Genomic DNA, 25266 nt, shown 5'->3' with positions numbered 1-25266 from the left:
TGAGAAGCACTGCTTTTTTTAATTGTACGCCGCTTCTATTTAGTTTTGCACTCCTCTTTTTTCTATCTCATGACCACGACATAGCTAACTTGTGGCCACCAGATAGAAAAAAGAGGAAAGCAATTTAAAAAAAGAAAAGTGAATGTCACCTCTATGCCACCGTAGAATACTATAACTTCATCAGCTGGCAAATATCAAATGAACCGCTTACATTTTCATTCTGTGAACTTGTTATGCACAAAGCCTGTGTCCCAAGCTCATCGGTGGCACTGTCATTTTTTAAATAACAATAATATTTATTATATTTGTGACAACAGGCGTGACTTTTTAACATTTTACCAAAAGGCTACCAGTTTCTGATATAGGGGAAAAAGAAATTCAACCCTGTTCATGTAATTGTAAACATTATTTTCTTAATGTTTGTAAATAACTTAACATTGTTTTAAAAATTGCATCATACAAATTGTTATGGAAACATTTGGAATACAATTCAAAATAAATAATTTATTTATGTTGCATGTTATCAAATTTAAATTAAAACAAACTAAATGATATTGTCATGTTGTAAGGTATATCACTACTTTTCATCACAAATTCAACACTTACTGGAGGTCCATTATTTTCCAGTCGGAAGAGATGCAGGTGAAGAGAAGGAAAGAAAACAACCAGCTACAGGCCTTGCCCCCGCCGGTTCCCCCCAAGTTTCGACCGATGTTTCTCCCCGTGATGGGCCTCCTTCAGTGTGATATCATGATCTACGTGATAGAGCTCGTGCTTGCTAGGGCGGCAGAGGTCAGGTCAAGGTCGCTGTCAGAGACTCAACTTGAACGGGTGAGTGCTGGTCAAATGGGCTGCTTTACAATGTATGGTGGTTGTGTCTAATAAAATGTGTTCAATATTTTGACTGACAAAATCATTTTGAAGATAGTTTGTAATTCTGTATAAGTAGTTTTGCTGAAATAATGTTTGATAAATCATTTTTGCAATGTTTCAGGAATTGTAGTAATTAAACAATTATGTTGTCCCAAGTCGTTTACTAACCATTATCATCGAAATGAGAGTTTTTTTTATTGATAATTAATACAGATTAAAATAATTTTGATAAATACAAGATTTCATAGATGTTTGTGCAATTTGTGATAGAAACTTCATATGAATAAACTGTGACCAAATTCTGGATCGTTTTGCATGTAATAACAATTGGACAACTTCAAAATGGGCTGATTGTAAGTTAAGGCTTAAAAAAACAAAAATAATCGATGCAAATTAGCAAAGAAACTGATTTTGGTTAATTGTTACAAAAAATAGTTTCTTTTATATTCTTCTTAATTAAACTTCTGATCATTGTGTCATATTCTCTTTGTATTGATGTACATGAATATTGAACTGTTTAAGGTGCTGCATTTGATTGGAATGGGGCTTCATGAACAAAAGCGTGCAATAGAAGAAGGCAACAGACAGTTTGACTTCCTCACTAGAATATGCACACCCTCCAGCTTACACAGCAAAGCAAAGAAAGGTAGGGCATGATTCTAGTATTTGATGGTATTGTTCAGTTTATATCAGGATGAGAACAAATCCTGAATACGTATCCGAATATTAATGGTCACGTTAACAAAACACAAGATCTGATTCAGAATTGAATTGCACATGTATTTTGTGTAAAGCGTTTGTTCAGCAAATCAAAATTTTTATACCAAAAACAATAGAAACTTTCACATTTTCCATGGTGTAACTTATTTTATTATTTTCAACAGATGATAACTTACTAATGATATTTTAAGTATATTTCAATGTCCAAATTTCTTATTTACTCCTTGTTATACACAATAATTTTTTTTATTTTTTTTTAGAATTTATGAGGTAAATTCAGAAAATCATAAATTTGCCCGAACAGGTTCCTTTCAAAATATTTATTTGGTTGATGCTATACATCTTTTACCATTGACTTTTCATGTTAATGTATACCATAATCTTTTACGTTGTATTTAAATGTTTATATACAAGATGTTGATCAACAACGTAACTATTGTGTCATTTCAAAACATGCTTGTACATTTACAGAGCCAGGTCGCAGCATCCAGACACTCTTGGAGAAGATCATGAGCAGTAATAACATCACCCATGACAGCATCAGAGATCTAGTCATATGGACAGTAAAGGTAGCTGAATGCCTTTTGATTTGTTATCATGTGGGTTCATCATGCTGCATAGAAATTTCATTATTACAAAGTTGTATAGGAGTTTTGTTTGCTTGTACTAATTGTTCATGGAATGCAAGTAGTACAGTGTTAAAGGTAAACAACCTCTTCATTTTCAGCCTTAAAATATCTGTGTTTTTGATGTCTTATGTATGATTTAGTGTGCTTACGTTCGACTTAAATTATTAGTACATACTGATAAAATTCTATGGAGGTTATGTTGAGAGTTTGTGTTTTGTTTTTAAAGTTAATTCAGTGTTTTAGTGTAAAGAATTTCTTACACATCATAAACTTAAACAAAAAGATAGAAACAACAATAAACAGTAAAATCCCTATGTCACAGACCATAACAGAAGTACGCCAAATGAAGAATGAGCCTGTTGCTATGGAGAAGGAGAACGCGATGGTCGCACCAAGGGATGTCAAAGCTGAGGCTGCGAGGAGAAAGAAGCAGGTGGCTGCGGAAAAACGCCGTATGAAAATCATGGCCCAGATGTCTGCCATGCAGAAAAACTTCATAAAAGAAAACTCAGAGCTGTTTGAGAACACCAGCACTGAACTGTTCCCTAGGATTGGGTCTGATATGGATATCAGGTAGGTGATTGATATGAATGTGATTGTTGGAGAACACTAAGCAATCAATTGTGGCCTAGGGTTTGACGGATATGGAGATCAGATAGTTGATTGATTTGTAAGGAAATGTCATTGTTTGACAACTGTGAGACTACTTCTGGTGACTTGTCGAATTCAAGAACATGCGTTTGTTCTACTCTAGACCTGAATATTAGATACCTTTGTGTGTATATACTGCTCAGCTTGTTGTCATCTGTAAGTTGAAGCCAAATGTTCTTGTGAATCATAGAATTATTTGACAGTACAGTCAAAACTGAAAACAGCGGTCAGTCAAGGGAAATGGCCAAAGTAACCGTTGTCGACAAGTGACCGCTATTCTCGGATCACCACTTTTTAGATGGTTGGTCAGTTGGTAGTATTGCTACGTTGTTACAATACCCCGACGTGTCATTGACGCACGTCCGAACAAATATCAAAGTTGATTCGCTATCATAAACCAAAAGTACAGTATAACTGTATCGTTCTGATTCAAATAAAATGACGCCAAAATCTTGTTAATCTAGTTTGTTAAAAGTTGCAATTCAATGTTCATTTTTCTCGAACAGACAATCACTAATCCTTTTATCGCCTTCTTATTCAAACACGATATTCGGATTCGGAGTGAAATATACTGGCTGTTGGACAATTGACCGTTATTCTCAAGTGTAATATAGAGTGATTTTTGTCGTACAGTGGGTACCCTTTCAAAGTGTATAGGGACTCACTTAACTGTAATTATCCTCATACCAAGTAGACAAGCCAAAGTTGATACTTGTGTATGCCCCACAGTGATGCAGGTAGTAGCAGTTTCCCTGTGGCTGTGGGCTGCAAGCAGACCCGGCCCAGCCTGTCCCCTCCCCAGCTAGCTACATGTATCCTGTGCCAGGAGGAACAGGAGATAACGCTCACATCCAAGGCCATTGTGCTGACAGCATTCGTACAGAAGTAAGTCACAAACTGTCTACATTGAGGCCTCCTCATGGCTTACAGATTGAGCCAGTCAGTGCTTAACCCTTTAACACTCATAGGCAAATTTTGACCCATTTGTTGTTCCTTAGAAAATGAAACTAAATGTTTCTTTATAGATTCAAGTTTTGATGGTTTCATTTCCAGCACTAAGATACTAATGAGTAGCAAACAGCATAAACCATGAACAGCCTGCCAGTTGCTCAGGTTTTTCCGGTTTTTAGATGGTCGCTTTAGCGACCATCTAATGTGCTTGATGTAAAATTCAGGTCGATACGGCCTGGGTATGATTAGCCCAATTCCCGCTTACACTACGCGCGAAGAAAGAGTTGTATAATTTATGCAAGAGGTTTGAGTTCTCCAATTATGTTTATTCACAAATGGAAACATTATATTAATATCGTGTTAAATGCAATAGTTTCGAATGGTGTTTTATAGAAAAGAATAAAAAAAACAATGATCGTATTGCACGTGTCGCGGAGGAGATTGTTTATGAATGATTAAAATAGTCCACTTTCTGCTGCGTCTGCGTGACGTAGTATTTTCGCTCATCTCATTCATAAATCTGAGGCTGGCGATAAACAAAGGGGAGTCCGGGTGAGAATTACGCACTAGTATAAGGTTACGCTTGTTTATATTCACAGGTCTCAATTAATAACACGTTGACCACGAGTTCAACAATTATAACAGGGATACGATAGACAACATAAAAATGATTCATTATCGCTGAAACTGTTAAAAAACATTTAAATATAACAAGAATATTCTCTAAAAAATGTAGTCTTGCTGTTTTGAAATAAGGTTTGGAATTTTGGTTTCTAAATAACTTAATTAAAAACAAAAGTTTAATTATAGTGTTTTTTACTTTTAGTCGCATATTTACCGCATTATAATGTGTGTTATAATAGGCAAACCATACATTAGTAAAATTCAATCTGCCTTCGCACATAGAAGGAATGGGTCAATTAGGTGCTGCGTTTCCTTTGTTTACTTCAGTTAGAGGTCAATTCTTTACGTAAAAGCAATCACAAGGCCCCGGATTCAGAGGAATTGCGGAGCGTTCTTACATAATTAAAGTCGTAGTCGCATGGTATTTGCGTTTAGCGTCCTATTTGGTCACGTGGTTCTTTTTCGCGGGTGTTTTGGCATTCATGATATGAGGCTATTAATAGATGTGCCTGTCGATAAACAAAGGAAAGTTTACGGGCGATAACAACGCAATAGGTTACGCTCTCACATACAACTCAATGACGTAGTACAGGTCGTAAATTGAGAGATTTGGGAAAAAGTTGACGCTTATTTATATTCTCAATTTATAAAACGTTGAACATAAGTTCAACAATAACTTCAGCGATACGATAGACTAAAAAAAATCATAATCGCTTAACCCGAATATAACAAATAATTTATAATAATAATTCGAATGACCTGTTTCATAACCTCGTTGAAGCTACTACATCGGGTATTTCTGGAAAGCGTTCTTGGTTCTCAACTCATAGCGGCGATCTTTTGTATTTACGGGTGCTAGCAACGCAATAGTAGAAGCTTAGTAGAAGGTTTAGCTTGTTTATATTCACAGTTCTCAATACATTGACAGTTGGATATGAGTTCATCAATTACTCAGGCATACTATAGGCAACCTCGAAAATGCTTTATAATCGCTAAAACTGAAAACAACTAAATATATTATATTAAATATATTTATAACAATTTTAAAAATGTAGTCGGCGTATACGCCGACTTTGAAATAAAGTTAGCAATTTACTTTTCTAAATAATTGAATACAATTAAACAAAAGTTAAACTATTGTGTTGTGTTTTTCACTTGTAAGATGCATATTCACCGCATGAAATGTGTGTTAGCATTGTCAAACCACACATTAGTGTGAGTAAATACAAAATATACTACGGGAGAGCACTTCATATGTGTCCTCATATGCCTTGTTATGAGTATCTTTCTTCATTATCGAAATATATCGTATGTTTATATTTGATTTAAACGCAGTTTTCTTTCGTCACATTTAAATCACACGCCAATAGCGCCGTCATGCGAAAATGGGTCTTATGCGTTTCGGCAAGCGTTTGTTAAATCCAACATGTGCTCTTGCGCAGTCAGGCCATAGGCGACGCTGTTCGCTTTAAAATCACTCAATATGTTATGTGTCTCCTTACCAGAAGGAGGGATAGCTGAGTGGGCTATTTATATGATGGGCGCATATGGAATAAGACCCATTTTCGCATGACGAGGGTCATTACAAATCTCATTGCGAATTGAAAATCCCACATTTAAAAACAATGCTTTTTGATACAAAATTGAATTCAAAATAGCAAACTTGTTAATAATGGCAGCCTATCGACGCATTAAGGAATGATTTCCAGACGTGCTGACCAAGTACGGCAAACATTGTGGTATGATAATTAAACGAATTTCTCTTATCGTGACACTATACTATTTCGCTAATGATTGTTTTCTCATCTTGGAGGCGAAATTGAAATTCTGCGAGATGGATTGTAACGCGTAATTGTAACAGGGCCACAATTTGTGTCGTTTGAGCATACAGAGAGTAGTCCGGAATTCCTTACACTGAACAGTGCTACATCCTTTGAATTGAGCACATACGCAGTGATGTAGCAAAAATTCAGAGGTTGTATCTCGAATCAGCTTATTAAATATTCGAAAATATTCATGCGTGTCTGTTGGCGTTATGTTAAAGTCACTAAGATGAAAACTGAAACAGCTTCGCCTAAAAGCGCATTAGTGCTCTATACCTATGTTTATGTTAGCGTTGTTGACACCGTGTGAACTGCTCGGGTAACAAGTAAAGCATAAACAGCAATGTTTATATACTTTTATTCCTCCATATACAAGATACGAAGATTATTGTATATTTTGAATTTGTATATGGTGTCAAAAATCAAAAGTTTTGTACACGGAACTTTCATTATGAATTTATATTCTTGGTGAGATAGTCATTTGATATTAGAAAAAATATTCCTTTAATATGATGGTGACTGCAAATTTTCTTTATATTAAGTTCTCATTACCATTTTCATCATACTTTCTTTGCTTTCAGAACTTCCAAAAAAGCATGCTGTTTTTATTTTGTCTTAGTTATTTCTATGAAATAATAAGGATGATAAAAAGTGCACACAAAACTCGACCCGTGCGCTATGACACACACTTTTTAAAGTTGAATGGCGTGTGTTCATTTCAAACTTGCGATTGATTTTGAAAAATGAATTGCGTGTTAAATTATGCAATAGCGAACATCTTCAGTGCCTTCAGCGCTTTGATATGCTGGTTGCAAATAGCCATTTACACATTGCATCTGAGCGGGATATGGTTAAGTATCACACTTAAAGAACATTTTGATATGCTGGGATTTTCTTCAAGATTTTTATTTTGATTAAATAGTGTTCTGATCTGAAGTTTCAATGAAAAAAATTCTATATTTCAGATCAACAGTTCTCTCCCTTCACCACGGCAATGCCCTTCTAAACGGTGATCTTTTTGACCCGCTGTTCATGCGGTCAGACCTGCCCACAGGCACCCACACCAGCTCCTGTGGTCACATGATGCATGCTGGCTGCTGGCAGAGGTAAATAGGAAGAGCTTGGGGAGGGGTTGGTGGGGAGGTTTTACGACACCATTTGTGTTGCATTTAGCTATATTTTTATGCCCCCCTTGGAAGAAGAGGGGATATATTGTTTTGCACATGTCCGTCCATCCGTATGTCCGTCCGTCCACCAGATGGTTTCCGGATGATATCTAAAGAACGCTTACGCCTAGGATCATGAAACTTCTTAGGTACATAGATCATGACTGGCAGATGACCCCTATTGATTTTGAGGTCAAAGGTCAAGGTCACAGTGACTCTCTTGGATGCAATTTAGGACCACATTTGCAGATTATATTATGTACTGGTGTCGTGGGGTCTCCGTCCCCACCAGATGGTTTGCAGATGATAACTCAAGAACGCTTACGCCTAGGATCATGAAACTTCATAGGTACATTGATCATGACTGGCAGATGACCCCTATTAATTTTGAGGTCACTAGGTCAAAGGTCAAGGTCACAGTGACTCGTTCTTGGATGCAGTTTAGGCCACATTTGCAGATTATATTATGTACTGGTGTCGTGGGGTCTCCGTCCCCACCAGATGGTTTCCGGAAGATAACTCAAGAACGCTTATGCCTAGGTTCATGAAACTTCATAGGTACATTGATAATGACTGGCAGATGACCCCTATTGATTTTCAGGTCACTAGGTCAAAGGTCAAGGTCACAGTGACTCCAAATAGTAAAATGGTTTCCAGATGATGACTCAACAATACTTACGCCTAGGATCATTAAACTTCATAGGTTCATTGATCATGACTGACAGATAACCCCTATTGATTTTCAGGTCACTAGGTCAAAGGTCAAGATCACAGTGACTTGAAACAGTACAATGCTTACGTCTAGGATCATGAAACTTCATAGGGACATTGATCATGACTGGCAGATGACCCCTATTGATTTTCAGGTCACTAGGTCAAAGGTTAAGGTCACAGTGACTCGAAAGAGTAAAATGGTTTCCGGATGATAACTCAAGAATGCTTACGCATTCACACAATGGCTGCCACTACAACTGACAGCCCATATGGGGGGCATGCATGTTTTACAAACAGCCCTTGTTCCAATTTGAAAACTTAAATCCTTTGAAAATAAAAAAATGGTACTCTGCGATTCTTATATGCTTAATGTCCAATTTGAAAAGATGAAGATTTGTGAGTTTATGTCATAAAAATGAAAATTTGTTTCAATGGCTATTTTCTACTAGTTTTAGTTTTACCATTCTTTTTTTTTTTTGCTGATCAAATACATAGTCTGATGATCAGTGACTGCCGTGGTGGTAATTGTATCATTATTGCTATAAATCCCCTACTATTTGCATTTTAACTAAAATGCATTCTTAGTGATTTCATGGTAACTTTGTTCACTTGTGTTATTCTCTAAATAAATGAATGCGAAATTGCCTGTACCAAACATACACAGAAATGAGTTCTGTAAAAGCTATTTGAAAACGATTGCCATTTGAAAGTTGAAACGCTATGTATTAAAAACAGAACTTGTTCAGTTTGATGAAAGAAGTATACACATTTTTTCACAAAATCACCCAGATGAAAGTACAGAGCAATAAGCCCCTAAGCATGTCAGATTATTTGCTTTTGATCATTCCGACTAATTGTTGACACACAATTCGATTAAAGGATAAACACGGGGAAATAATTTGTTGCGTCATTATAACTCTCATCGACTTTGCCACAATCCTTCGGCTGGATGCAAACTGACTTCTAAATACTCACAATCTGCTGTATAAGAAAATATCAAAACACACCACAGACATCTAAAAACAAATCTTACTCTTTTTTTGTGCAGTTGTACAAAATTCAGTTGTTCATTTTTTATGCCCCCGAAGGAGGGCATATAATGATTGGACTGTCTGTCTGTCCATCACACTTTGCGTTTAGGTTTCGAAAAATGCTCATAACTTCTATGTCGCTTCAGATAACAATTTCATATTTGGCATGTATGTGTATATGGACAAGGCCTTTCCATACGCACACTCATTTTGACCCCTGTGACCTTGACCTTGAACTTTGTGTTTAGGTTTTGAATAAAGCTCATAACTTCTATCAAGCCTTTATAGGGGGCATAAGTCATCCTATGGTGACAGCTATTGTTTAAAGTCTTTAATTATTTTCAATAAACTGACAGATTTTGAATGTTCATTTCCATCCCTAGTTATTTCCAATTGTGTGAATATTTCATGAAATTAAAATGCAAATATTCTTATACAGATTTTAGTATTTATTTTACGACTGCAACAATAAAACAACACATTACTCCAGTTCACTAGTTTAATGACCCGATTCCAATATATTTTGCCTCCCAATAAACATAACAAAAAATGTAATTGAATGCACAAAGTACTCACTAACAGATCTCTTTAGTATATTATACGAGTAAAAAGTGGGATATAAAAGGCTGCAGCGTTACACAAAGAAAAAGCAGCCGGTGGTAACCACGAGCCCCGAAAGATCGGCTACTCACTCGTAGAAACCTGTTACTTTGAAAATATGCCTACCGGAGGTGGATGAGCACACGTTAAAATTACAAAACGTGAAGTAACATCGTTATAGTAGCAACACCGCGTGCCCAAAGTAAAAAATGCTATTGCTCATCAAGCGACCGAACTAGGAAGAACCATATACATTTCTGGGCTAAACCTAGTTCTACCAATCGCTTGACCATTGGATCACACTTTTACATGATAATTGCTACATTTGCAATATCAAACTTTTACATGACACTTTTAATGATACACTAATACTTTTACCTGATCACTACACTTGTGATCACACTTTGTTCGCACTTAAGAAAATACTTTTACTTGATCACTACACTTGTGATGCGATAATACTTTTGCTTGTACCTTTAACATACTTAATTGGACATTGATCACTTCACTTTTGATCACACTTTTTTCGCACTTGCAATAACACTTTTACTAGATCACTACACTTGTGATCATATACTTTTACTTGTACCTTTTACATACTTAATCGGACATTGATCACTACACTTGTGATCACACTTTTTCACAGTTGCGATAATACTTTTACTTGATCACTGCACTTGTGATCATACTTTTATTGCCACACTTGCGATAATATTGCTTGTACCTTTTTAACCAGGTTTTCCGAAGGAAAAAACTGGTTATTAGATTGGCGAATGCGGGCGGGCTGGCTGGCTGGCGGGCTGGCTGGCTGGCTGGCGGGCTGGCGGAATAAGCTTGTCCGGGCCATAACTATGTCGTTCATTGTCAGATTTTAAAATCATTTGGCACATTTGTTCACCATCATTGGACGGTGTGTCGCGCGAAATAATTACGTCGATATCTCCAAGGTCAAGGTCACACTTTGAGTTCAAAGGTCAAAAATGGCCATAAATGAGCTTGTCCGAGCCATAACTATGTCGTTCATCGTCAGATTTTAAAATCATTTGGCACATTTGTTCACCATCATTGGACGGTGTGTCGCGCGAAATAATTACGTCGATATCTCCAAGGTCAAGGTCACACTTTGAGTTCAAAGGTCAAAAATGGCCATAAATGAGCTTGTCCTGGCCATAACTATGTCATTCATTGTGAGATTTTAAAATCATTTGGCACATTTGTTCACCATCATGGGACGGTGTGTCCCACGAAAGAATCACGTCAATATCTCCAATGTCAAGGTCGCCACGACTAAAAATAGATTAAAAAAAAAAAGAAACTTACAAAGGGGGTTAATTTTTTTTGGTCATTTCAAAAGTTCAGTTTGAGTTTTCTCCCTTTATCAGATTTTTTTTTCACAATGAAAACCTGGTTTTGTGACAATTTTGTCCCTTGTTACATACTTAATCGGACATTAAAATACAACTTATCGCTCAACCAGCGATTTGACACCTAAACGTTTTTTACCCTACGGTATTGCTACTATTTTTTAAGCTTAAACTTTAATAACTTGGAATGACCCGAAAGGACAAGGATGATAAACTACGCAAGTAGTCACAGAGTCCATTCGAATAAATGTTTTAGAATAAATGCACATGCCCAACCGACCCCCGGCAAACAGAATTTTCCGCCACAATAAATTTCACAAATTTATCCCCCACAAATTCTGGATTAGCCCTTTAACAGAACTTTAAGATGACGTCGTGAATGCAATCCAAATACAATTCGAGGCCAACATCCGACAGATGCACACCATCGCTCCGAAAAAACCCTGGCGTCACGGAATGGATTGGCACCGACACTTTTTCGTGCTTGGTTAACTTTTTCGCGCGCAGCCGACCCCAGCGATTGATGCGCTTTCGCTTCATGTCGATTACCTGGTCAGAAACACCAGCGCCATTCCAAGTGAGTCTAGTTAAAATGTCAATCCACGCAAGCACGGAATCTGGAAGGGCGGTCCTAATGTAGTTCAATTCTCTTTTAATGGTGTTCTTTAATTTAATAACTGACGTATTTGCAAGATCGTTACCCCCTAGGTTTATAAAAAGAATGTCCAGCGCTTTATTTAACAGGACGTTCGACTCGACTGCATGCCGGAACTGCTCCCACAACATTCCGCGCATGCCCCACCAACCGATTTGTTTGTCGCCAGGGGTTCTCAGGTTGCTCTTGCCTGTCTGTAAGGCGCGAACGCCAGCCCAATACGGGATCGAGTCCCAGATTACCCATATATCTGAAAAAATAGAAGACTTGCTTTCAACGAATACTCAGGAAATCCATCGAATATACGCGTTATACGCCTCCGATGACCAACGCCCCATCTGTTTGATCGCGGTTGGCTGAATACCATCTGTGGCTAGGTCCGTGGCTCTACCTATCCTGAAGCTGTTTGTTTTGATATGATGATTATTTAGCTGACCAGACAAAAGACACTTTGATAAAACAGATGCAATTGATTCCTAGTGACTGGGCGACCATCGACATGGCAAAAACATGGACCGACGCTATGGGGTTGTACTGCGAGGTAGTCTGAAAATGACCGAACTGGACACAATGCAGACTCCGGCTTGTATGGGATCCTAATTTGCAACTGATTACTGCATTTTGCTGTTGCTACCAATTCACTGACTCGGAACAGACCGAAATATGCCAGAGTAAACATAGAATTGAAGAGTGAGCGCTCGAAGTCATTATAACACACCTTTGCTTATTGCGAGATAATAACCGTCAAAACCTTCCGAGTGATTGGTGCTCGCGTATCAACCGTTTGTCGAGAGCGAGAACAGCCTTCAAGCATTTTCTTCACTACAAAAATGTTACTTTTATCGTACCAGCCCATATATTTATGAAAATAACTCAGCCCCGAAATGTAGCTCTTGATAGATTTAGGTGATAGACCCTTTTCAAAACAATAGGCTACAAAGAAAACAACATGTTGTTGATCCGCGGGCCAGTTGCTGTTTAGACTATATGAAGATTGAAAATTGTTGAACACTCTGCAAGCGGTATGATACGAACGCCACGAATTTACCGACATACAATTGAACATTAACGCCTTTGCTGTAAGTTCAAGACGTTCCACAGATGGCCCGGAAACGGTGTCGGAGCAGGATCTGCTTCTGGTGCCAGCTCTCGGAATTTGTTCATCTGAAACCGAGATAACGCATTGCACAATACTTTCCGAGATCCTGGTACGTGACTGGCGCGAACGATAACATTTATTTCCAAGCATCTTAAAGTGAGAGTTTGAATAAGATCAATGACCATATCGGACTTGGAAGTGAACTTGTTCAATATATAAACAACCGCTTCATTGTCGCAATGGAACATAATCTTTTTATTTTTTAAATCCTCGCCCCAGACAAACAGTGCTACTACGATTGGAAATAATTTGAGAACAGTTATGTCACCAGTTACGCCCTTTTGCCGCCATAAATCAGGCCAACGAGCGTTACACCAGTGACCTGTAAAATAAATCCCAAAACCGTAACCAGACCCGCCAGCACTATCTGTACACAATTCAGTGTAACATAACATAGGATATCCAGTATCGGTCATGGAAAACCGACACGCCGTTGTAATCGGGTAAAAATGTCAACCACCTTTCGAGGTCTTGCCTAACAGCACGTGTTATATGTATGCGGTGGAATGCTTTTGTTATGCCACAGGTGGTGTTAATTAATCTCCTGCAAAATGGGCGGCCGACTGGGATTGCCCTGCACACGAAGTTAAGAGACCCTATTAACGATTGCATTTGCTTTAGATTAATTTTTTGTTTCTGCACTATCGAGTGAATTTTTTCCTGTAACTCAACAATTTTTATTTAAGGAATGCGGACTACTAGTTCCGCCGAATCTAATTCTAAGCCTAAGAACACGATTATTTCCGTGGGCCCTTCTGTTTTCTCGGTGGCTAACGGCACGTTTAGCTCGTGCATGCAATTGATAAAGGAATCCATCACCTTGCGGCAACCTAGCTCAGATTAATCGCCACCCAGAAAATCATCGAAATAGTGTATAAGCTTGCCCGATGACATTTTACTCTTAACGCAGAATTCAAGGAATGAGGAAAACTGTTCAAATGTTTTGCAACCGACTGAAGCTCCGAATGGTAATGCTTTTTCCACATAAAACATGCCATTAAACTGTATGCCAAGTATTTCGAAATCTTCTCACCGAACTGGGAGTAGGCGAAATGCATTCTTAAGATCCATTTTGAAAAGTTTACAGTGTCGCCTTAAATCTTGAACCATGTAAACCGCCTCATCGAAATTTGTGTACTGAGCGGAAAACTGTTCAAATGTTTTGCAACCGACTGAAGCTCCGAATGGTAATGCTTTTTCCACATAAAACATGCCATTAAACTGTATGCCAAGTATTTCGAAATCTTCTCACCGAACTGGGAGTAGGCGAAATGCATTCTTAAGATCCATTTTGAAAAGTTTACAGTGTCGCCTTAAATCTTGAACCATGTAAACCGCCTCATCGAAATTTGTGTACTGAGCGGATGAGTTTTTTTTATCAATGAAGTCATAAACCGAGTAACCCTCTGGAAAAGAAAGGTGATGAATCATCCTAAAATCACATGGTGTCTTTTTTGGCACCAGGCCAACTGGGGAAACCATGAAATTAGAAAAAGGTTGTTCGCTGAAAGGCCCAGCCAACCTCCCCGCCAAAATCTCCTTATTTATCTTATCTTTAATTATGTCCGCATTTGCGATTGCAGACTTTAAGTTTTTACTAAATCTTCTGACTCTTTGTCCGTTATAATGCATTGAAAACCCATTTGTAAAACCATTTAAAAGGTCATTCGATCTGTAGAATTATACGATGTTAAATATTCACGTTATATTTTGATATTCACCGGCGATGGTGCGAGATTAAGTAGGTCATGATTACAGAAAAAATTAGTGATCGATTTAGAACCTATTTTGGGTTCCACGGTTGTTCCGGCGCCATTGGGACCGTGGTCGAAATCGATGAAATCCCCGTCCCCTTTGAAAACGAGGCGCCCCCGAGACGCTGATAGGGCGGAGGCGCAAAGGACAGTTAATGACCGGATGTTGAGATCCGCATTCTGAACATGCGTGTGTAAACTGACAATTGAGCTACATGCAGTGTCCCTGGTTAAAGTGGTGACACAAGTTATACGCTTTTGGCGTCCCCTGTCGCTCAGGGGCCCGTTTTTGCACGCATCGCCACCAAAGATCATTATTGATTGACGCCCAAGACGTAGGGTGCAAGGCCTGGCGCAAACGAAACTGTTCATCATACTCCCGCCATGCAAATCCCCCCTGACGTGACGCACACTCGCGAATTGTCCACATGTAATGCAAATTCTCCTGCACTTTATCGGGTTGCGTGCTAAGGTAGATTGACGCATAAATCAAGAAAGCGTCCGACCATCGTTCAGTGTTATTGATTTTATCCCTACACTCCATAGGGTGCTGTTCAAGAGTGCCCTCTGCCGAAAGTTTCAAAACACTACCGTTACAAAAAGCGGATAATTCAAAGGCACCTTTTAACAGTAAAGCCAAATTGACATATTCGCCTCTAGAAATTTGTTGTTTCAATGCGGTTGGCACGTGCGCAGCCAAGTCATCATTTGATAAGCGCGTTAATTCCTGACAACTGATCATGTTTTGACCCTGATTAATAGCCGAAGCAAGAGATCGAACTTGTGTATTTTTGATTACCGGGGAACTAAGAGTTGACGCCGATTCCCCGTTAACACCGCACCCCTCAACGTAACGTGTATTAATAGACGGAACGATTTTAGATGCCCTTATTATCTTCCCAAAATCAATAAAGCCTCTACCTGGGTCCGGTGGTAAGGTTCGGGTATCGTCCTCTCCAACCTCCTCCACATTTTCAGGTAATTTATGCTTTGTTCCACGCGGCATTATTTCAGATGATTTGAGATTTAAATTAAATTAAGTTTGTTGACGATCCGAACGAAAGCACAGGCAGTTTGCAAAAGGCGGAATGATGTAATATCATATGGTACTGAAATGCGAAATTTCATTGTTTTAACGAACTCAACCGAAGCATTCCGTACATAATGTTACATCCGTAATCGTATCTATAGAAACCAGTAAACAACATTTGTTTCCGCGAAAATAAATATTATTAATTTATATTCAGAAATTAATAAGTCTTATTTTTACCATGCCTAACAGAAATTCTTCCAAGAATAAGACTATATCCCTTATGCAGATTTACATTATGACCGGTACTTTATCTGTCCCCAGTTTCTTTGACAACATCTTGGCCCGTGAGCGGCGGCGGCCCCTTAGATTTCGTCACAACTACAGTCATGATATAGAGAAGATGGAGTTCCTGTGTCCACTTTGTGAGTGCATCTGTAACACTGTGATACCAGTCCTGCCGTCAGTCTCCACTCTAGGACAGGAGAGGTTAGGCAGCACAATAATATGTGGCTACATTTATGTTATATTAAGTTTCTACTGTAAGAATTTCCTTAGAAATTAGACTAAATGTGAATGTTTACTGTATTTGTAATTTTGATGGTGAATTGAAGAATGTGCTTCATTAGCCAATTAATAAGCTTCGTTTAGAAAAAAATTAAGGACACGACTTTCTTAACCTATGTGGTGTGGTACAGGTTTTCTTGCTCAATATAGATAACCTATTATCACTTTTGTGTAAGAAAAAAAGTATCTTCTATACCCAACCCATGCACAAAAGGTTTGTCCTCTGACATTTCCGATGAAATTGCTGAGGTTCGGTTTTATTCATGAAACTGTCGGTCCTCATGTCTGATAAAACAAACAATTTGTAAAAAAAACTGTTTTGGTTTAAAATAAAGCAATATATATATATATATATATATAAAAAACTGGTTTATGTTAAAAAAATTATATATTGTTTTACTGATTTTAGGCGACAACACAAGTTTGCTTGGTTAAATTGCATTTTATGGGTTTCAATCTTTAAATTTAGTAGAATAGATGAATATTGTGAATGTCAATATGATAACACTATATAAAGGTATTTTCTATTGTTTAGTTAAAGAAGAACAAGGTCTGTTAAATCTAATGAGGTCCGGTATATTTCAAAGTTATCGGACCTCACGTCTAATAAGATTAATTTTTGCTTTCTTATGGGTTGGCTATACTTACAGTACTGTCTAATCATTTGTAATTTTCTGCATGAAAATGTGTGTGTGTTTTTTTATTAAGTTTGTGTGCACATTCATTTCTTTGATTTCTGATTTTAAAATGAAAATATGAGAAATTTGTGTCAGTCATTTTTCAATGTGATTGTGTTCCGTCAACCCATGAAATCATTAATAAGTTATGCCCCACAAATAGTAATGACTTGACAGTATGTGGTGTTAAGCACAAACACACAATGTGATTTTAAGCATCATGTTGGTGATAATTGTCTAATCTCTTGCTAATATTGACACCAAGCTCTCATTTTCTTCTGTCAGCTCGGTGGATAAGCTTCAGCTGAGCTTTGCTGACTGGCTGGATGGAATACACAAAACTGTCCTGAACAGTATACGAGAGCCGGGTAGCGTTGACTCCAGATCCAGACTCACAGGTTAGGGATACCTTGAGTAATAGCATTGATATCCATGTATCACAGGTTAGGGATACCTTGAGTAATAGCATTGATATCCATGTATCACAGGTTAGGGATACCTTGAGTAATAGCATTGATATCCATGTATCGCAGGTGAGGGATACCTTGAGTAATAGCATTGATATCCATGTATCGCAGGTGAGGGATACCTTGAGTAATAGCATTGATATCCATGTATCGCAGGTGAGGGATACCTTGAGTAATATCATTGATATCCATGTATTGCAGGTGAGGGATACCTTGAGTAATATCATTGATATCCATGTATCGCAGGTGAGGGATACCTTGAGTAATATCATTGATATCCATGTATCGCAGGTGAGGGATACCTTGAGTAATATCATTGATATCCATGTATCACAGGTTAGGGATACCTTGAGTAATTGCATTGATATCCATGTATCATAGTAGGTGTATAAGAAACCTACATCTTAGTAGCCTGTGAAACACATGGTTGTTGTAGAGGTTTAAATTATTATGGATATGGCTCTTGGACAAGTTTTTAGATGGTCGCTTTAGCGACTGTCTAAAGTGCTTAGTGTAAAATTCAGGTCGGTACGGCCTAGGTATGATAAGCCCAATTCCCGCTTACTTATCGGCGCAAGAAAGAGTGGTATAATTTATGCAAGAGGTTTGAGTTCTCCAATTATGTTTATTCACAAATGGAAACATTATATTAATATCGTGTTAAATGCAATAGTTTCGAATGGTGTTTTATAGAAAAGAATAAAAAAACAATGATCGTATGGTATGTGTCGCGGAGGAGATTGTTTATGAATGATTAAAATAGTCCACTTTCTGCTGCGTCTGCGTGACGTAGTATTTTCGCTCATCTCATTCATAAATCTGAGGCTGGCGATAAACAAAGAGGAGTCCAGTGAGAATAACGCACTAGTATAAGTTTACGCTTGTTTATATTCACAGGTCTCAATTAATAATACTTTGACCACGAGTTCAACAATTATTAGAGGGATACAATAGACAACATAAAAAATGTTTCATTATCGCTGAAACTGTTAAAAAACATTTTAATATAACAAGAATATTCTCTAAAAAATGTAGTCTTGCTGTTTTGAAATAAGGTTTGGAATTTTGGTTTCTAAATAACTTAATTCAAAACAAAATTTTAATTATTGTGCTTTTTTACTTGTTAGTCGCATATTTACTGCATTATAATGTGTGTTATAATAGGCAAACCATACATTAGTAAAATTCAATCTGCCTTCGCACAGAAGGAATGGGTCAATTAGGTGCTGCGTTTCCTTTGCTTACTTCAGTTAGGGGTCAATTCTTTACGTAATAGCAATCACAAGGCCCCGGCTTCAAAGGAATTGCGGAGCGTTCTTACATAATAATAGTCGTAGTCGCATGGTATTTGCGTTTAGCGTCCTATTTGGTCATGTGGTTCTTTTTCGCAGGTGTTTTGGCATTCATGATATGAGGCTGTTAATAGATGGGCCTGTCGATAAACAAAGGAAAGTTTACGGGCGATAACAACGCAAAAGGTCACGCTCTCACATACAACTCAATGACGTAGTACAGGTCGTAAATTGAGAGATTCAGGAAAAAGTTGACGCTAATTTATATTCTCAATTTATAAAACGTTGAACATAAGTTCAACAATTACTTCAGCGATACGATAGACAAAAAAACAAAAAAATGTTTCATAATGGCTAAACCCGAATATAACAAGCAATTTATAACAATAATACGAATGACCTGTTTCATAACCTCGTTCATGCTACTACAGCGGGTATTTCTGGAAAATGTTCTTTGGTTCTCAACAGATAGCGGCGTTCTTTTGTATTTATGGGTGCTAGCAACGCAATAGTAGAAGGTTAGTAGAAGGTTTAGCTTGTTTATATTTACAGTTCTCAATACATAGACAGTTGGATATGAGTTCATCAATTACTACAGGCATGCTATAGGCAACCTCGAAAATGCTTTATAATCGCTAAAACCGAAATCAATATATTTATAACAATAAATGTCTTTTAAAAATGTAGTCGGCGTATACGCTGACTTTGAAATAAAGTTAGCAATTTAGCAATTTACTTTTCTAAATAATTAAATACAATTAAACAAAAGTTAAACTATTGTGTTATGTTTTTCACTTGTAAGCTGCATATTCACCGCATGAAATGTGTGTTAGCATTGTCAAACCACACATTAGTGTGAGTAAATAAAAAATATACTACGGGAGAGCACTTCATATGTGTCCTCATATGCCTTGTTATGAGTATCTTTCTTCACTATCGAAATATATCGTATGTTTATATTTGATTTAAACGCAGTTTTCTTTCGACACATTTAAATCCCACGTCAATAGCGCCGTCATGCGAAAATGGGTCTAATGTGTTTCGGCAAGCGTTTGTTAAACCCAACATGTGCTTTTGCTCAGTCAGGCCATAGGCGATGCTGTTCGCTTTAAAATCACTCAATATGTTATGTTTCTCCTTACTAGAAGGAGGGATAGCTGAGTGGGCTATTTATATGATGGGCGCATATGGAATAAGACCCATTTTCGCATGACGAGGGCCATTACAAATCTCATTGCGAATTGAAAATGCCACATTTAAGAACAATGCTTTTTGATACAAAATTGATTGAAAATAGCAAACTTGTTAATAATGGCAGCCTATCCACACATTAAGGAATGATTTCCAGACGTGCTGACCAAGTACGGCAAACATTGTGGTATGATAATTAAATGATTTTCTCTTATCGTGACACTATACTATTTCGCTAATGATTGTTTTCTCATCTTTGAGGCGAAAGTGAAATTCTGCGAGATGAATTGTAACGCGTCATTGTAACAGGGCCACAATTTGTGTCGTTTGAGCATACAGAGAGTAGTCCGGAATTCCTTACACTGAACAGTGCTACATCCTTTGAATTAAGCACATACGCAGTGATGTAGCAAAAATTCAGAGGTTGTATCTCGAATCAGCTTATTAAATATTCGAAAATATTCATGCGTGTCTGTTGGCGTTATGTAAAAGTCACTAAGATGAAAACTGAAACAGCTACGCCTAAAAGCGCATTAGTGCTCTATACCTATGTTTATGTTAGCTTTGTTGACACCGTGTGAACTGCTCGGGTAAAAAGTAAAGCATAAACAGCAATGTTTATATACTTTTATTCCTCCATATACAAGATACGAAGATTATTGTATATTTTGAATTTGTATACGGTGTCAAAAATCAAAAGTTTTGTACACGGAACTTTCATTATGGATTTATATTCTTTGTGAGATAGTCATTTGATATTAGAATAAATATTCCTTTAATATGATGGTGACTGCAAATTAGAATAAATATTCCTTTAATATGATGGTGACTGCAAATTTTCTTTATATTAAGTTCTCATTACCATTTTCATCATACTTTCTATGCTTTCAGAACTTCCAAAAAGCATGTTGTTTTTATTTTGTCTTAGTTATTTCTATGAAATAATAAGGATGATAAAAAGTGCACACAAAACTCGACCTGTGCGCTTTTGCATGCTTTGAATGAGATCACACATTTAATTATGTGATTTGAACAGCCACGGGAAGGCCCTGATTGCAGTAACTCTGTTTGTCTGTCGGTAAATCAGTCTCCAAAAATGTGTAGTGCAAACTAATTCCCCTTACCACGCGATAAAATGAGCCTTGTTCTGAGAAAACTGGGCTTAATGCATGTGCGTAAAGTGTCATCACAGATTAGCCTGTGCAGTCCGCACAGGCTAATCAGGGACGACACTTTCCGCCTAAACTTGATATTCGGTAAGGATTTACTTCCTTGAAAATAAAAATGCCATAAAAGAGGAAAGTGTCATCCCTGATTAGCCTGTGCGGACTGTGACGACTTTTTACGCACATGCATTAAGCCCAGTTTTCTCAGAACGCGGCTCAAATAATATCATGAACATAGCTGACAAAGTGGTGTGTGGTATTTGTTACTTTGGTGACAAAGTTGTTTATGACGATGGCAGCAACATTGATACATATCACACTTTGGGATGATTATTGCATGCTTACACCTCTGCCCTATGTGTATCTGCAGTGTATGAGGTCTGCCCGCTGGTGACCATCACACGACAGATGGCAGGTAGCGTGGCACAGAACTTCCAGGCACTCTGGGCGTACATGAGCGTTCCCACTAGTGATGTCTCCGAGGAAACCAAGGAGATGCTCCGGAAATTCTCCAGAGATGCTTACTCAGTAGGTTTTCCATACAAAATTGCACAAAGTATGACATGAATCTTTATTATGCCTGGTCAGAAAGTTTCTCTGGACAGTATCTAAGACAAATCAAAATTCGAATTTTTGTCGACGGAACTGGCATATTCTGTGAAATATAACTTGTCGGTAGTGCATAACAAGAAATTGAAAATTCTATTATTAAGACCATTTTTAAATCTTCACTATATGGCTATAATAGAAAGTTTCTTATTGATTTTATAGGTCATATAGAATTTATACAAACACAATTTCAAGGTAAAATGTCCTCGGCCAAAAGTTTTTTCCTAAATTGATGGATTTTGACATAACTATGCAAAAATATCCACCATCAAAGGTCAAATTTTGCCATAAAATAGCTTGACAATTCCTGTCTCAGCCATCACTTTGTCACAAGAGAAAACCATGATAAGACAACGTTTTAACTGGTCACCATTCCTCAATGATCAAAGTCATACATAAGAGTTCAAAGATCACATTTGGTCCAAAACAGCTTGTTCTAGCTGTAACTTTGTCATTCATCATTCTATTTTAAGATAACTTACCAATAATGACAACCATAATGCTACAGTACTTCGTGTGTAAAGCCTGCCTCCCTCCATCATAGTTCAGGTCAAACTTAGGGGTCAAAGGTCACACTTACTGGTCAAAGATCATACTTAGTGGTGACAGGTCACTCTTAGTAGTCGAAGGTCATACTTAGTGGTCACAGGTCACACTGAGTGGTCACAGGTCACACTTAGTGGTCACAGGTCACACTTAGTGGTCAAAGGTCGCACTTAGTGGTCACATGTCACACTTAGTGGACAGAGGTCACACTTAGTGGTCACATGTCACACTTATTGGTCAAAGGTTGCACTTAGTGGTCACAGGTCACACTTAGTGGTCACAGGTTGCACTTAGTAGTCACAGGTCACACTTAGTGGTCAAAGGTCACACTTATTAGTCAAAGGTCGCACTAAGTGGTCACAGGTCACACTTAGTGGTCACAGGTCACACTTATTGGTCACAGGTCACACTTATTGGTCACATGTCACACTCAGTGGTCACTGGTCACACTTAGTGGTCACAGGTCACACTTAGTGGTCAAAGTCACACTTAGTGGTCACAGGTCACGCTTAGTGGTCACAGGTAACACTTATTGGTCACAGGTCACACTTATTGGTCACAGGTCACACTCAGTGGTCACTGGTCACACTTAGTGGTCACAGGTCACACTTAGTGGTCAAAAGTCGCACTTAGTGGTCAAAGGTTAAGTTTGGCTATAAAACAGCCTCTCCAGACTGTGTTCATTCATAATTCTATTTGAGATAACTTACCACAGCCATTTTTGTTTGTTTAGGTCTATGCTATTGTTCTTTGCAAGTCTTGTACAATATATGTCTGTAAACTTAAATGTGCAAGGGCCATCATGGCCATCTTGTCCTTTTGTATTTCGCTGTAACAGATAAGCAATTATTCAGGCTAGTTTCTACCTTTCAGTTTGGTCTGGGGGTGGAGGTGGATGATGACAACCCAAGGGTCCCCATCATGTTGTGGAACACATGTGCCTTCTCTCTCATGGCAATAGGTATTCTAACATGATTGGCTAGACATTTCATTTAACCAGTTAACAATCATATAACACTCCGCTTTTCTAAGAATTTCAAGTAAAGCCATGCTGCTATAAGGTCTTGTGCTGTTATTAACAATAACAGAAATATTAACCCATAATTTCTTCAACATGCGAGCCAAGTTGGTCAAGGGCTTGACTGTCAATCTGGAAATGGAATCCCAGCTTGGCTACATAGTTTGTGTGGAGATTGGGCCTGAAATTATGAAATTATTTTTATATGCAGTCTCTGCTTTTCATGTAAATACATGTATGTGCTTATACTAGTTATTATAGTAACAGTCTGTAAGGCTTACCTATGAAAAGTGTTAGTAGGTTTACTGACGCCAGGGTAAGGATGAAATACTGTTCAAAATTGCTACAAATCCAGCAAATAATCTGCTTAATAAATAAGCAGATAGGGTATGAGCTAATGGGATGAAAACCTGAGGTATTGTCAAAGCCAGCTCGTCGTGTCCTGTCCGCTGTCAAGCGTCGTGCTAAAAAAATTAACATTTTGTTAACCTTTTGAACATTGGTTCTTAAATGAAAGTGCTTCCACCTACAACATTGAAACTTCAAATGTAGCTGAACCTTGATAAGTTCTACATTCCACACCCATTTTGGGGTCACTAGGTCAAAGGTCAAGCTCACTGTGACCTCTAAAAAAAATAATTGAAAGTGTTCATTTATTCAAAACTGCAGCCGCAGCCGAGCATTGGCACCCGTTATGCGGTGCTCTTGTTTATCATATTGTGACAACATTTGGAAGTACCTGTAGAGGAGTAGGTATGGTTAAGGCCACAATTAGAATAGAGAAAACATAATCCGCTAACTTAATGCGGACTTAAGTTTCTGATTGTGGTGAAACTTTCAGCTCAGTATCTGTTAAGACACTTTCCACTAAATATCTTAATTGGTTGTTTTGTTTTTTTTTGTTTTTGGTTTATATACCCTGATCAATATTTAACCAGGTTTTCCGAAGGAAAAAACTGGTTATTAGATTTGCGAATGCTAGCGGGCGGAACAAGCTTGTCCGCTCTCTAATTCAAATAGTTTGTCATCCGATCTTTACGAAACTTGGTCAGAAGTTGTATCTAGACAATATCTAGGTCAAGTTCGAATATGGGTCATGCCGGGTCAGAAACTAGGTCACGGGGTCGAAAAACATTGATTTTGAAACAAGGGGGGGAATTGTGATGAACAATCAGTAGCAATGCACATTTTGAGTTGCAGTTGTCTCTCTTTATCAGACTTTTTTTTAATTATGCCCCCTTTCGAAGAAAAGGGGACTTATAGTGATCGGACTGTCCGTCTGTCTGTCCGTCTTTCCGTTACACTTTGCGTTTAGGTTTCGAAAATTGCTCATAACTTCTATATCCCTTGAGATATAACCTTCATGTTTGGTATGCATGTGTATATGGACAAGGCCTTTCCATACGCACAAATTTTTTTACCCCTGTGACCTTGACCTTGAACTTATGGTCCACGTTTAGGTTTTGAAATCTGCGTTTAGGTTTCGAAAAATGCTCATAACTTCTATGTCCCTTGAGATATAACCTTCATATTTGGTATGCATGTGTATATGGACAAGGCCTTTCCATACGCACAACAATTTTGACCCCTGTGACCTTGACCTTGAACTTTGGGTCCGCGTTTAGGTTTCGAAATCTGCGTTTAGGTTTTGAAAAATGCTCATTACTTCTATGTCCCTTGAGATATAACCTTCATATTTGGTATGCATGTGTATATGAACAAGGCCTTTTCATACGCACAAAAACTTTTACCCCTGTGACCTTGACCTTGAACTTATGGTCCCCGTTAAGGTTTTGAAATCTGCGTTTAGGTTTCGAAAAATGCTCATAACTTCTATGTCCCTTGAGATATAACCTTCATATTTGGTATGCATGTGTATATGGACAAGGCCTTTCCATACGCACACAAATTTTTACCCCTGTGACCTTGACCTTGAACTTCGGGTCCGCCTTTAGGTTTCGAAATCTGCGTTCAGGTTTCGAGAAATGC

At 37.9% G+C, this 25266-nt stretch overlaps 1 protein-coding gene across 2 annotated transcripts in view; it reads left to right on the top strand.

The window, feature by feature from the left end:
• The window catches only part of LOC127873806 (E3 ubiquitin-protein ligase UBR2-like), a 103196-nt gene that overhangs the window by 57814 nt on the left and 20116 nt on the right, over positions 1 to 25266 (top strand). For both annotated transcript variants that reach the window (XM_052417798.1, XM_052417797.1), the window contains exons 27-36: positions 628 to 831; positions 1396 to 1519; positions 2065 to 2162; positions 2545 to 2795; positions 3603 to 3758; positions 7237 to 7377; positions 16069 to 16233; positions 17274 to 17386; positions 21475 to 21632; positions 23133 to 23220. In XM_052417798.1, the coding sequence (XP_052273758.1) occupies positions 628 to 831; positions 1396 to 1519; positions 2065 to 2162; positions 2545 to 2795; positions 3603 to 3758; positions 7237 to 7377; positions 16069 to 16233; positions 17274 to 17386; positions 21475 to 21632; positions 23133 to 23220 (1498 nt within the window). The remainder of the gene's footprint in view (positions 1 to 627; positions 832 to 1395; positions 1520 to 2064; positions 2163 to 2544; positions 2796 to 3602; positions 3759 to 7236; positions 7378 to 16068; positions 16234 to 17273; positions 17387 to 21474; positions 21633 to 23132; positions 23221 to 25266) is intronic.

Source organism: Dreissena polymorpha, chromosome 3 (assembly GCF_020536995.1).
Source record: "Dreissena polymorpha isolate Duluth1 chromosome 3, UMN_Dpol_1.0, whole genome shotgun sequence".
NCBI lineage: Eukaryota > Metazoa > Mollusca > Bivalvia > Myida > Dreissenidae > Dreissena > Dreissena polymorpha.
This window is presented reverse-complemented; position numbering and strand designations above follow the sequence as displayed.